This window comes from Alosa alosa, chromosome 12 (genome assembly GCF_017589495.1).
Source record: "Alosa alosa isolate M-15738 ecotype Scorff River chromosome 12, AALO_Geno_1.1, whole genome shotgun sequence".
NCBI classification, from domain to species: domain Eukaryota; kingdom Metazoa; phylum Chordata; class Actinopteri; order Clupeiformes; family Clupeidae; genus Alosa; species Alosa alosa.
Genome location: NC_063200.1, coordinates 5,201,036 through 5,214,217, shown reverse-complemented (window position 1 = coordinate 5,214,217; position 13,182 = coordinate 5,201,036). Strand labels below are relative to the sequence as shown.

Genomic DNA, 13,182 nt, shown 5'->3' with positions numbered 1-13,182 from the left:
TGTGTTTCACTAATTCACGGATTGGGATAAATGCAGAGACCAAATTTCCCTCACGGGATCAAAAAAGTATATATACTTATACTATTATCTTTCCTCGGACGATTTCCTAATCAACTACTCTCTTGACCTGTGATGGTCAAAAATAAATCTCTCCCATTTCCCGTGGACGAATTGCAAACCATCCCCAAAAAACAGACCTGTTATGCTTATGACTGTGAGAATGAATGAGGCAATTCCATCACCAATGAGAGCTCGCACCTTTCATCTGTCACCCACACACCTCGGTGGATGAGAGCCATAGACACTGCACACACTAACCCAGGGCTACAAGAGAACCATTTGACACTACATCACTGTGGTTCATTTTCTATCGTCACATGAGCTATAGCACATTTCAGGCTGCCACCAGGGGATACGAAAATGAATAGATCTCATTATAACAAGATAGTATCAACAAGCTATCTGAATTGTCCTGAAAGGAAATTGTGCAGGGACACAAACAGCTTTTCTTCGGGAAACAAAATCTTACATGTGCAAGAATTTTGTGGGAACTGGTGAATTTATTGAGAAAAGCCTAGATGTTCTAAAGGTATTACTATGTCACCACACCAAGTGTGATAGTCACATTCATGAAAGAAACACCTGCTTCATTAATATCTTTACAGCATGAATGCACCAAATAAAAAACATTCAGAGCACCAACTCTTGGTGGCAAAGGCACAGTCAGTGAGTCAGCCTCAGGGATTTTAATTTCAGGTACTCTTTTAATTACATCCTAGCCCATTTTCCTGGAGCAGAGCATAATGATTGGCTCAGGGGACCCGCCAGTCAAACTAACAGAGCATCTGACTGGCTTACGGGACAGAGAATCCCTGCCCAGCCGATTACTGTGCTGCTTGTACGTCACTCTGGCTCTGATCATCTTATGGCAAGCGCACACACCCCTGTCTGCTAAAAACACACCCTTATCTCGTCACAGGAGAGTAGAGACAACCAACCATGGCAACCAGGCTTTTTTCATCCTCATCCCAAAAACGCCCTACATCTGGGTGAAACTGCACTGAAATAGATTACCTTCTGTTTCTGTTCACCATCTCTCCAACACATACTGGCTGAATGATTGATTTACTGACATCTACTCTGCATATATACAGTATAGAAAACTGTCCCACAATGCACTTTTCAGAGCATCCTTCATTTTGCTTCACATATACTGTAGGCCTTTTCATCTTCTAGACCTGCATCCACTAGCTACTACGATTAACAGCACCGAAGTGTCAACTGAATAGTCTACACAAGAGAACTGAGAGGAGAGGGAGAGGAGAGGAGAGGTTGCATGACATGAGACAACCACATCACCTAGTCCCTGATAACTGTCATTGTGTGGCCTATAGAGATAATAATGTTTGCCACTATCAAGTTAAAAGGGCAGAGTGACTAAGAATTTCAGTAACTCTAGTCAGTATGAAGGTTCTCAGCATTACTGACCAGAGGTACAATTCTGGATATCAAATACCCAACAACATAAAATGATCACATTACAACCACAATATCTTCTAAGATAAAGGAAGCTTGCATGTGCTTGAATGAGAAAGTGTTTGAGCTGATGGGGTCTTTCTCCTCTGACCTTGTTCTGGGCACGCTCGGCTGAACCTCTCTGGGGTTTCCCTATGCACTCTGCAGGGGTTGTAGTGGCATGAGTCAGGCCTTTTAGGACATAAAGGACTTGGCACACAGGCTCTCTATGCATTTGTGGTGAATAATGGACTAGACTTCCAGGAAGTATGAACAGTGTGCTTGATCTTAAACATGTTTGATGACTGAGACCATTTATCACACTAGGGAAAATATGTATGTGTAGAAAATCAACAACTCCTGGTGAAACCATGGAGTACCATGTCTATATATTTATTCTTCACAAAGTATAGGATTTTCAAATGACGTCAAACATTAGGTTGGAAAGCATGGACAGACTATAGTATCAGTAGTCCCCTAAAATAAACTACCATCAGACAGTTTCCTTAAGCAGGATGATTGATGGAGGAGATTGCAGGGCCCACAGCACAGTATGCAGAGCAGTTCGCTCCACACTTACAGGTCCCTTCACTGGGAGGAGAACAGGTCTGCTGACACAGTCAGAAAGTGACAGCCTAAAAGGAAACACATATACAGGCTAACAGATTACCCTCGGGATTTCCTCCCCAGGCTAGACCTCCTACAGTTCACTGTCACATGGTTCGTCATGAGGGAACACTGCAGGGAAGTCAAAAGCCTCCAATCCTGGACTTATAATATTTTCAAGTTTTTGTCTTTTAATAAGCCCTTTTTTACGGGGGAAAACTGTGTAGCATTTAACCGTAAGTGTAACATTATCACCAATATGGCTGCATCCACTGTGTGCGTGTCTTGGGAAATACCACAGCCCTAGGGCACGTAGCTATTTATTTTGGATTGTTTGTTAATGATAACAGTGGTGGAATACATGCTTATATAAGACCAACACCACAATTATTCATTAGTCAAGTAGATGGCCATTTAGGCCTACTGTAATTCTACTCATTAAGCAGCTGGTCTTTTGAAACGTTATCAGCGGATTAAAGATGCATTGTGAGACATTATGATTTCAGCCCGTGACAGGTCCACCTGCAGACGTAGGCTAGGGTGACTCAGTCACATAAGGTGCTTAGGAGCTTTCATCTCTATTGCCAAACAACCGAGCCGATAACTTCAGGTGAATTCAGACTGTCGCTCAAACTGCTGCTTTGACACAGGGCATAAACCGTCCGTGTCCATGCACAAACACACTAGCTCGCACTTGGGGCAGTTAGGCTACTTGGTGCGGCACAGCCCGTATCCTGGTGACTGTCACATGCGCCCTTCGACCCAACAATGAGCAACAGCCATAAATAATGGATTGTCTTAGCCTGGCTTTATCGGCTTACAATGACGGGAAAACGGTGCATACACCCCAGTAAAAAACAGTGAGGACATTCATTTTGGTGGCATATGGTAGGCTACGATGCGCACAGGTGCAGCACGACTTCAAAGTTACAATTGCGTTTGAGTTGGGACTATCCTCTCTATGAAAGATAATATGGGGGCGGACATTCACCCATCCATCCATCCATTGACGCCGTTCACATTTCACAAGTACATAAACATCATTAACGATGCGCGTTGCGAGTGTTACATTGTTCTAAATAGTGAACATACCTGAACGGCCCGGGTGAAGAAGACGCCCGCATCCGACGCCAGCTTTTTCACATTGAAATCCATCGTTTAAACCTCTATGCTGCTATGCGTTTCAGAAATATCGGCTTGCTCTTATCCCCCACAACGAGGACGGGGAGCCCAGTGCGTACTGAGATGCGGCGGTGCGTGGCATAGGCAGAAGGAGGCTACCTACATAGCCTCTAATCTGCTAGCATCCGTCATATCGGAAATCCTCAACCCACCCTGGCTTTAAAGGAGACTGGGTTTAAAAACCCACCGTTTTAGTCTATTGATATAGTTTCAAGGCAGGAGACAGTCACGATGCAGGCAGCTGGCAACCATTGAAAATGCAGTCTAACACTGGCTGTAATCTGCTGCAATACATAAAACTGTACGGTTTCAAACAATCTACAGTAGCCTAAATTATGACTAAATCATCAGTCTCAGCAACATTAGGCCTATGCTCTAATATAGCTGATAGCTACAGTAATTTTATTGTAACATTTAAATTAATATTTAATATAAATATTCTGATATTTTAAAGGAATATTTAAAATGATAATAGTATAGGCTAATATTTCACATTTAAAATCATCGTTAAAAACAGCCAAATCTAAACAAGACAAGAAATATTAGTGTGGGATGGTCATCAGTAGGTAGCTTCCTACAAGGTATTGCTGATTCTGCATGTCAAAATGGTTTCACACCTAAGGTAAATCTTTTTTATACGAGCAGAACCAAATTAATGGAACTCTACTGAACATTAAACAAAACTGAAGCTGAATATGATTAAATATTAAAATAAGCTATATTAACTTATGAACATAGCTTTCTGCATCACTCTGTAGAATAAGAGATGAACAAATTATGTGATATGTGTGTTTTAAGCACCACTTCATCATCGGTATTTATTGTAATTCATGATAGTATATTAAAAAATACACAAATTCAAGGTACTTTTTTGCATCGGACAACAGAAGCATGTAAAACATGAAAAACAACTGCATCTTTGGAGTGCTCACACAAATGTGATGAGATCCCCAATTGGATGTCTGGCCATTTCCTTCCTGGTTTCAGTCTGCATCCAGGGGGATCTCTCTTGCTTTCCCTGGGTGGTGTGTGTTGGTAGACCCCAGCCTCGGATGGCCTCCTCAAACAGTGTCACCAAGCAGTCTGGTGCATATTGCTCACAAAGCTGGAAAAGCTGCTGGGCCCCTTCAGCTGCTCTGTCACTGGTTACCCACAATGCAAATCGCATATGCATATCGGAAAAGACATGTGCATTATGTCTCTTATTAGTGTGCCAGGAAGCATTTCACAAGGTAAATAACTACAGCAATCAGCCGAATAAAACAAGACATAAAATTGAGAAATATAATTTTGGAATATGTGTCATGCGAAAGCAACATCCTGCGGTTGGTTGTTCTGCATGTAAGAATTCAGGCCCCGTCCGTTCAAGTTGGCTAAGGTAAGTTACAGTGACAGCGAAACTTTATGTCAATTGACAAAAGTCGGGCCTTCAAGTCTAGATGATCCTATGCATCTGCACACCTCCACTCTACTTGGTGTGATCCTGCACCCACTGACACAGGCGTGTGCAGTAGGCAGGAGGGCTGACTGTGGAGAAGGTCTGCCCTGGGTGCCTGAGTCTCTTCCACCAGTGCTCCAGCCTCTTCTTAAAACCGTACACGGTAAAAATGTCAATGATGCCTATGAAATAGCGCTGCTCTGGCCCGTCGATGACGTGCAGGGGGTTCTTGAAGTTGGGGAGCAGTCTGCGGTTCTGGGTCTGGAAGTCTCTCAGCTCCGCTGAGCCTGTGCGTGCCCCTCTCCCGCACGGCTCTCCGTGTACACTGCCGACTTCCTCCTCAACCTCACAGCTGCCTTTATGCGTCTCCACAACTCGACACTGCTGCATCCCACAGTCCGTCTGGGACACCAGAATGGTGGATTCCTCCTCTGGCACTGTTCCTGGCACTGAGGGGGCTGTTCCTGTGTGCGTGGGACTGGAGCTCGTGATCATGGACCTGGAAAGGCAAAGATACGGGATGACACTGCAGTTCTCCTAACAAAGGCTGTCAGTGTGAGGGTATGCAGTTCTGCAATTGGTATTGCTTGGTGCATATTAGAATTGCTAGCTCTGTATGTTTTAGAGCCTGCTACAGCTAATTCACTTTGGTATTGACATTTTCTCACTCAAGTAAACATCTGCAATAAATGTTGTAATTTATCTCATTGTAAATGTAGTTCCAGCCACAAGATGGTGCAATTGGCATACTAGCTGGAATTGCACTAGATAGATGGATAGATAGATAGATAGATAGATAGATAGATACTTTATTTATTTATCCCTACAGAAATGTAGCCCTGAGTTAATTTGGGGTTAATGGTAATGGTTTAGTTGTTACTTTATGTTGGCTTAGATATTTATTATGAACTGGATAGAGTATATTAGTATGTTTACTATTCATTTCATTTTTTTTACATGCCTGCTGGTTCCCCCCTTTGCAGTGAGGGCTGAAATAGACCTGAAAGCAGAAGTAGAGTGAACTTTTTCATGGTTTGTATTTGTAGTGTTGTGGGACAAGTGTGACTTAAAATAACACCCCAGAAATGCTCCCGGTATATTCCGGAATGATTCAGGAACAGGTAATTTGCATGGTGATTCCTCAAACACAGAAAAGCATTCCAGTCAAATGTACATTCTCCTAGCCTGGCCTTGCCTTCCTACGTACTTCTGCTCGATTTTCATCTCCCTCCACGACTCCTTGTAGAAGCAAAGCGTACCAAGGGGATGGCAAATGGCCAGGCTAACATTCGCCCAGATAGCTTTTACATTTCGACTTTAAAGGTTTTCCATTTAAATGTATGTTAAACCTGCTAATACACACTCTACAGTTGCAGTACTGGAACATTCATGTTTCTTTTCCTTTTCAGGATGTGAGTTGTGGGTCGTTACTCACTTCTTGGTGCGCATGATGAGTGTGGCGAAGGAGAGACTCTGGTGCCGCTCGTCCTGGTGCAAGGGCTGATGGGCCAGCAGGAGGCTGTAGTCCAGCACGTTCAGCGTCTGGAGGAAGGCCGTGTCTATCTCCACCTGCCGCAGTAGCCAGGGCCGCTGCTGGTCTGACCACACATCACACACAGGCTCATTTGGTCACCAGCTCCAGTTAAACACAGAGCAGACTTCTAACAGTTTCAACAAATGTGTAGAAATTGAATGTTGATGTGGAATTGTATATTATTATAATACCCAGCCTATAAATTCTTACTTAAATATGATTTTGTAAAACACCTTGCCTAAAAGATTCTATTGAATATATATACATACATTACAAAGTGCTTTACGAAGGCAAAATACAAAAGCTTACTGAGGGCACTGCAGATTTGCACCTATTACTTTTTTAAATAATTTCCTTCTAACTATCTTTAAAGAGCTGTTGTAACCTTTGGATCTTGTGTTCTTTTGTATTAATGTATCAAACATAATACGAATAAGACATACAGAAACACAGTGTACAGAGGCTAGAGTACACCATCACAGTCACTCAGAGCTTTGCAATGTTGGAGTGCATCAGATGAGTAGGCAAAATATTCTGACTTTTCTTATTTAAATACTCAACATCACAATATTTTAAGATATTGCCTACTATCTGATAAATTAATCAACATCTGATGTTAGGTAATCAGGTGACAAGCAGCACTTCCAAACCACCAGGAAAGTTCATTTCAGCTGTATTTCAACCATGTTGCCGTTGAAGCGTAAGCTATTAAATGCTTTTTATAGCATTTACCCATAACAGTGTGGAAACATGTTTTCTGACTAATTCTCAGTGTAGACCACAAGTGAGATATCTAATATTTCCTCACATCAAGTCATCACCTTTACTTTATTTTGGGGTCCTTGGGAGGCTGTGTCAAAGACGATGCTATTTTTCCATTTTACAGTCAAATGTCATGCTCGCTTAGTCTGCAGGGGAAAACTCATATTTTATTTACCTAGTGTGATGAACTGCCCTTCAAAATTGAGATCTTTCAGCACCACAATGACCTGAGTGCCCTCAGGTGCAGGCTCTGTCCAGCGGCTCACCTGACACCCTTTAATATCGTACCTGCCAAAACACTCAAGGTCAACTCAGTCATCCCATGCAAGCCAAGCAACCTCCTTGCTCCTGAAAGCATATTATATTTTCAAAAAATGCTACACGTCATGAGATATAAAAGACCTGCATCCCTGATACGAAAACCAGACAGTTAACCATACATCCACATTTGGTATTTTACTTTATTGCCATGCTCAAAGTTATAGAGCTGTGTTTACAGTGAAAAAGAATAGCAGATGTTTCACTAGTTCGCCCGTCGGTATGATTGCTATACTGAGTGTATAAGCTAAGCGCGTGTTTGGCATGGTAGCTGGCCGTGCATGGAATGCCTGAAGCGGAGATCGCGATAGAGCGATGGCCGCTTGCACCCCCTGTGTAAGGAGGATGCGTAACTGGGCTATCAGTGAAATGGAGGAGTAGGGGGAGGAGGAGGGATAATTTTGCGAGCGCCGCAATGTGTGACGTATGGATAAGGTGGCCGGCTTAAATATCCTGGTGGCGGAAGACAGGTGAGTTAATTGCTGTCAATCATCCCTAAGGGCTCCTCCCGAACTTTGTTTAGAAAACATAATTTTGTCATACATTGCTGTACATTTTGTTTGCATATATATATATATATATATATATATATAGGAGAGAATGTTAAATTGATTACCATATTTTCCGGACAAGTCGCACCAGTCAAAAAATCATGAAGAGGAAAAAAACATATATGAATATATATATATAATATATATATATATATACTGTATATATATATATATATATATATATATATATATATATATATTATATATATATATATATGTTGCACCTGAGTCGCAGGACCGGCCAAACTATGAAAAAAAGTGTGACTTATAGTCCGGAAAATACGGTACATATCTTAATTCAGCACTTTACCTTTTTTTTAAATATTATAGGCTATCTACTATTAGCCCAACATATAATATAACATCCATTTTGTATGCCTTTAGGAAAATACAAAAAAGCATTAAAGCATTAAAAGCATTAAAGTTAGAGGTCCACCTTACCTTGCATCTATTCTCTCATCTGGGTAAAAAACACTCTGCATTACAATGAAGTATTTCTGTAAAGACAGATAACAGCTATTAAATGGGTGGTTGATTTAACGTAATTAAAGGGAAGAGGGTTAAAGGAACATGTACCTTCCTCTGCTGGGGAATTTTGATTCGATGAACACCTTAAAATGAACGAAATACAGTTACCACCACAGGCCTTAAGCAAGATATATCTCTATATTTTGGACCAAAAGAAGAATTGACTGCATATATGAGTAAGAGTTTCTCACCTAAGAATTTAACCAGAAGGGAATGGGGATAATTTTCCAGATGCTCCATATAGATTTTTAAATTAGACAGCAGGAACCGAACTTCCCTTTTGTTTTGTGTCTTCAGGAAGAACCGTTTATCATTTCTGTGAGTAACAAAGTTACAAAGTGAGGGAAGCATATCATCAGTGATGCCTGTGTGTGTGTGTGTGTGTGTGTGTGTGTGTGTGTGTGTGTGTGTGTGTGAGAGAGAGAGAGAGAGAGAGAGAGAGAGAAACAGGCCTGAGACAGCATTAAGAATGAGCAGCAGCATGTCATACCACTGCTACAGTAGCGGTAACTCACGTGAGGAAGAAGTCTGCTTTGCTTTTGGAGTTGCTGATAAACTGCAGGTAGTGGCCTTCAGACGACAGTGAGTGCTGATACTCTTTCTCTGTCATTCCCAGAGAGCGACGCAAGCTGGCAAACACGGGCCCTGCAAACGACTCCATTCGAAAGTCCTACACAGAAATATATAGCGATGATCATTTGTGAAATCAACTTCATTCTTATGTTTAAAGCATGCAATAGTTTAAATTAAAATACCTTATGAATCTGAGTGACCTCCATCCTGAAATCATCGTCAGACAGTTCCTCCTACAGTAGAGAGGAATTGTAAAGTAGATTGGAAATATTTGTATAGATTTCAATTACTACAAGTTGACTAGAAAATAGCAATATTCACAGAAACATTTAGTCTACGCTATCTAGAAATCCAATAGTGTTTTCTCATTATGTCCAGAAATGAACCCTCAACTGAATTTCTAACCCTCTCGCTGCAGCAACATTCTTTAAACCATTCAACGCTTAATAGTACTATCTGTAAGGGTGTTGAATACCTCCAAGTAGACTAAAATAACTATTGTGTGGTAGAGACACACAGAACCATTTAAGGATATTTTCACTGAACAGTTAATTTAGTATTGTCTCTACTTACAGTGTCTTTTTGTGTATGTGGTGAGTGAGTGAGTGAGTGAGTGAGTGAGTGAAGTGAGGGAAGTAAGATTTATTTGTAAGAGAGTAACTCCACTGAGAGTAGCTGTAGTGAAAAACAAACTTGTGCTCCCTTGTTGAACTGCTGAGTCAACTAGCTTTGGCGCTCCATCTATGGTCACAGGACTGCCTTCAATCACATGTATACATAGTGTGTGTGTGTGTGTCTGACTGAGTAACTACCCCGTGACCTCTCTCTGTCACTATCACAAAAGAGCCACAGCTCAGCTTTTATAGGTTCGGTGTCAGTCACATTCTTCTATAAACCTGAGCCAAATCTCTACTGACAAATTATTTCCCTTGAGACAAACCAAATAATATTCCAAAAACAAACTAGGAGGGGGGTGACTTGGCAGAAATAGAGACAGAACCTGCCATCTCACCCACTGATAACATTGTAGCTTGGCTGGTTTATGCGCGTTACTCTGTGACATGAACTGTGCCTACAGTGAGACTAGTGGGCTCAACACTTCTGTCCTTTGTGAGAACAGCGGCCTTGTTTGTGACACAGCCTGGCCCTGCTCTCTCCAAACGCCCCGTTCAAAGGCACGCGATTTCGGGGGAGGCGGTAGAGGAGCGGTCCCTCTATGGGGACCATTGTCTCTCATCAGAGTTAAATAAGGCAGCAAGCAGGCTTCCAAACAACACCCCTAATAACGTCCCTGAGGACGGGGGGGGGAATCACTACTGTGGCGCTTTCAATCCAGAGCTCTCTGTCTAATAATAGGTGCATGGATCTTGCGTTTGATCATCCCACTCCTCCTGACTAAGGTCCTCCTCGCTCATCTTGCATGCCTGTCGGGTCACTCGTGCACATAATTGACAGCAGACCTCTGGCACAGTGTAAGGACACTCTTGAGTGGAGCAGATTATGGTTGCTTTGTGAAAATCTGAAAGGTGTTTTGTTATGGGGGATAGAGCTGATAACAAAATGGCCAGATGGTCAAAGTGATCTGTTTACGGCTTGATTTTTGAACAAATGAGGCCTCTAACTTTATTACAATGAAGGCCCATGTTGTGTGGGTTATGAAACGCACATTCAATACAAAAACACCCTGTGATGACTGAGCATCTAGAAAAATGACTATTTTGACTATTTCCTGAATGACACAGTTTTGCAGTACAAGGAAATGCAATGTGCAAGGAAATGCAATGTGTTAACCGGCAGTAACCATCATGGTGTGTGTATCTGTAATCACAAATATCCCTTATTAGTCCTTTTTCACTTACTTTGGGTCAAACAACATTTTACACAGAAACACTCTTGACATATTGGTAGCAGCTTCTTCATGTCAATGTCTTGTTACAGGAGGTACATGCTGTCTTTGGCAATCCTCTATCGTTGTGATCTTTAAAATGTTTTTTGCAAATTGGCTATAACTAAAAGATGAACTGTGTATACCTTTTATCCCTTGTACTTGTAAATAATGGTGTTTTTTGGGTAATCAAATAAACAAAGTTGTGCTGTACTCACAGGAAGTGGGTTGTCTATGGAGTTCTGGATGGCAGCAGACAGGCCCTCCTTCATCATGCAGGTGAGGCCGTAGAAGTCATGCTGCTGGTCGATCTCAAAGAGCCCCAGCAGCTTCCACTGCTGCCGCAGACCGCCCCACCTGCGCCTCTTCACTGTGCGTGACCGCCGGGGCTGTCCTGCGCCCAACATCTCCATCTAACAGTCACGCATGCACACACGCACACACACACACACACACACACATGCACACACACACACACACACGCGCACACACACACACACACACACACACACACGCACACACACGCGCGCACGCACACACACAAATTCTACTTCTACTTAAGCTGCACAGGTGTCAAATCAAAAACAATTTCCTAAATGATCTTAAATGATCCATTTTGTTCTGAGAGCCCCTTTGAGTGCCATTCTGACAGGACACCTTGCAGCGTGGGCTAATTACCCCTGTGGGGAGACCTGCCATACTAATGAGTAGTAGTGTTAGTAGTACTCGCCAAACAACAATTGTTCGGCTGTGATGGGAAAGTGGGAGCGATGCAAACGCAACACTGCTGCGCTTGCTGCTAAGGCCACAGAAAATGGAGGCTTCATTGACGTGCCATTGATTTTTCTTTTTCATGTTGTCTGCCATCTGCCTCCAATATAAGCAATCAATTGCAGCGCCCATTTAGATACTATCCTAATGCAGTAGATTTGTCTGACTAATGAGGCTATATTGCCTGGCTCATCACAGCTCTGCACACAACAGATTTGAGCATATTGGGTATTAATGTGTATTAATGAACAGTACTACTCAATAATTAATGCATTAATGTAGATATCTCATCCTAATTGCATGGACTTCATGGGTACCCTGTGCTCTCTGATTAGCTACTATGGAATAACCAGCATCTGTCTCCCTGACAACAAGCAGTATAGAGGAGCGTGTGTTTTCAAGAGAAGCCATTGATGCCCTGTCCGTGTCTCTACAACAGAGAAGTAAATGGCCCCTTTTCATGTTTTGAAGTAATTGTAGGCTATATGAAATTAAAGTTACTTTAGACCATTGCAAGTAGGCTACCACTTGGCTGAATGTTATCACACAAGCGTTGGTTGAGGAGAGTTTCATCGAATAGACTGTTTGTCCGCAGTGATGGGAGTCAGCTGGTTTGAGGAAGGATGTGAGCTGGGTAGCCACCACATGGAATGACTGGGTTACAGAAACAAAGTTGTCATAATCTAGGCTACAGCTACGACTGTTGAAATAGCCAGTCATCCTGTTAGAGGAAACAACCATCTAAGCGCTATATAAAGTTATTCCAAAGCGTGCCTTTCCCACAAAAAGCCTTCTGATCTATTTACGTTTGCCGACTAGAAATAAGTACTCAGAAGCCTATAACTGGATTTAAATGTTGCCGAACCCAGCGCTTCCACGACTGAACGATTGAAAATGTCCACTTACATGCATTTCTAAGAGAACGAATCAAGAAAATAATCAAATGTACAGGCTACACACCTCCGTGTGGGTCATTTTCGTCTCCGCTGATTCAGTTCGTCGCTGATCCGCTGCGTGGTTCGGAGCATCAGCGCATTCTTTCCATCCTCAGTTGACATTGCGATCTGTCAATGGATGCGTGTCCGCCCTAGTCGATCCCTCGCCCCATCCCTTTGTAAGCAGCGCCCCACTGCAAAGGGCACAGAACTCTCTCTACCTAGCCTATGTCACGTTCGCCAGGAAACGAGAAACGATCTTGCGTAAAAAAGTGTAGCTGAGCAACCAGCACTTAAAGGGTGAACTACACTAAGTATTAGGACATTCTCATCTAAACAACGTTGCTTCTCGGCACCACATCCGACTGGGCTGTCCCTGTGCCAGTCAAATCTTGCAATTTGGAAACGAACTGTATTGCATGCGTCAGAAAGAGGTAGTGTCAAAGGCTTAGCGATGCTGGCTGAAATTCTGTACTAACACAGTAGTAGACTTTGCACCAAGTTGTACATGTTATCGGCTAGTAACTGGTTGAAATGTTAAAAGCGTGTAACCTTATAGGCTAGGTTGCAAATGATTAGGCCTA

The 13,182-nt window shown here is 42.4% G+C and overlaps 2 protein-coding genes across 11 annotated transcripts in view; both read right to left on the bottom strand.

Annotated features, from left to right (window-relative positions):
- sh3glb2b (SH3-domain GRB2-like endophilin B2b) overlaps positions 1-3,443 on the bottom strand; it is a 32,822-nt gene extending 29,379 nt beyond the window's left edge. For 6 of the 9 annotated variants that reach the window (XM_048259014.1, XM_048259016.1, XM_048259021.1 and 3 more), the window contains exon 1: positions 3,214-3,441. In XM_048259014.1, the coding sequence (XP_048114971.1) occupies positions 3,214-3,276 (63 nt within the window). In that variant the 5' untranslated portion in view covers positions 3,277-3,441. Of the gene's footprint in view, positions 1-3,213 lie in introns of all 9 variants that reach the window. The other 3 variants (XM_048259017.1, XM_048259018.1, XM_048259019.1) reach the window with 3 other exon arrangements.
- A 664-nt stretch (positions 3,444-4,107) lies between these two features.
- On the bottom strand, positions 4,108-13,072 carry pip5kl1 (phosphatidylinositol-4-phosphate 5-kinase-like 1). 2 transcript variants are annotated; one of them, XM_048259797.1, is made up of 11 exons: positions 12,624-13,072; positions 11,111-11,305; positions 9,190-9,240; positions 8,950-9,104; positions 8,626-8,750; positions 8,483-8,517; positions 8,348-8,403; positions 7,213-7,325; positions 6,177-6,339; positions 5,703-5,741; positions 4,108-5,240 (listed from the first exon to the last, which is right to left on the bottom strand). In XM_048259797.1, the coding sequence occupies exons 1-11, from the start codon at positions 12,636-12,638 to the stop codon at positions 4,772-4,774; spliced, it is 1,416 nt and encodes a 471-aa protein (XP_048115754.1). In that variant the 5' UTR covers positions 12,639-13,072; the 3' UTR covers positions 4,108-4,771. The 2 variants fall into 2 exon arrangements, with proteins under 2 accessions (XP_048115754.1, XP_048115755.1); XM_048259798.1 differs by lacking the exon at positions 5,703-5,741 and having other exon boundaries at positions 12,624-13,068.
- Between the last annotated feature and the right edge of the window lie 110 nt (positions 13,073-13,182).

Excerpts from the sequence above, each read along its gene's own strand:
- pip5kl1 (XM_048259797.1), bottom strand. Across the intron at positions 8,518-8,625 it reads CCTTCTGGTTAAATTCTTAG|GTGTTCATCGAATCAAAATT; the intron begins GTGAGAAACTCT and ends GTTCATTTTAAG. Across the intron at positions 8,404-8,482 it reads AAATTCCCCAGCAGAGGAAG|AAATACTTCATTGTAATGCA; the intron begins GTACATGTTCCT and ends CTGTCTTTACAG.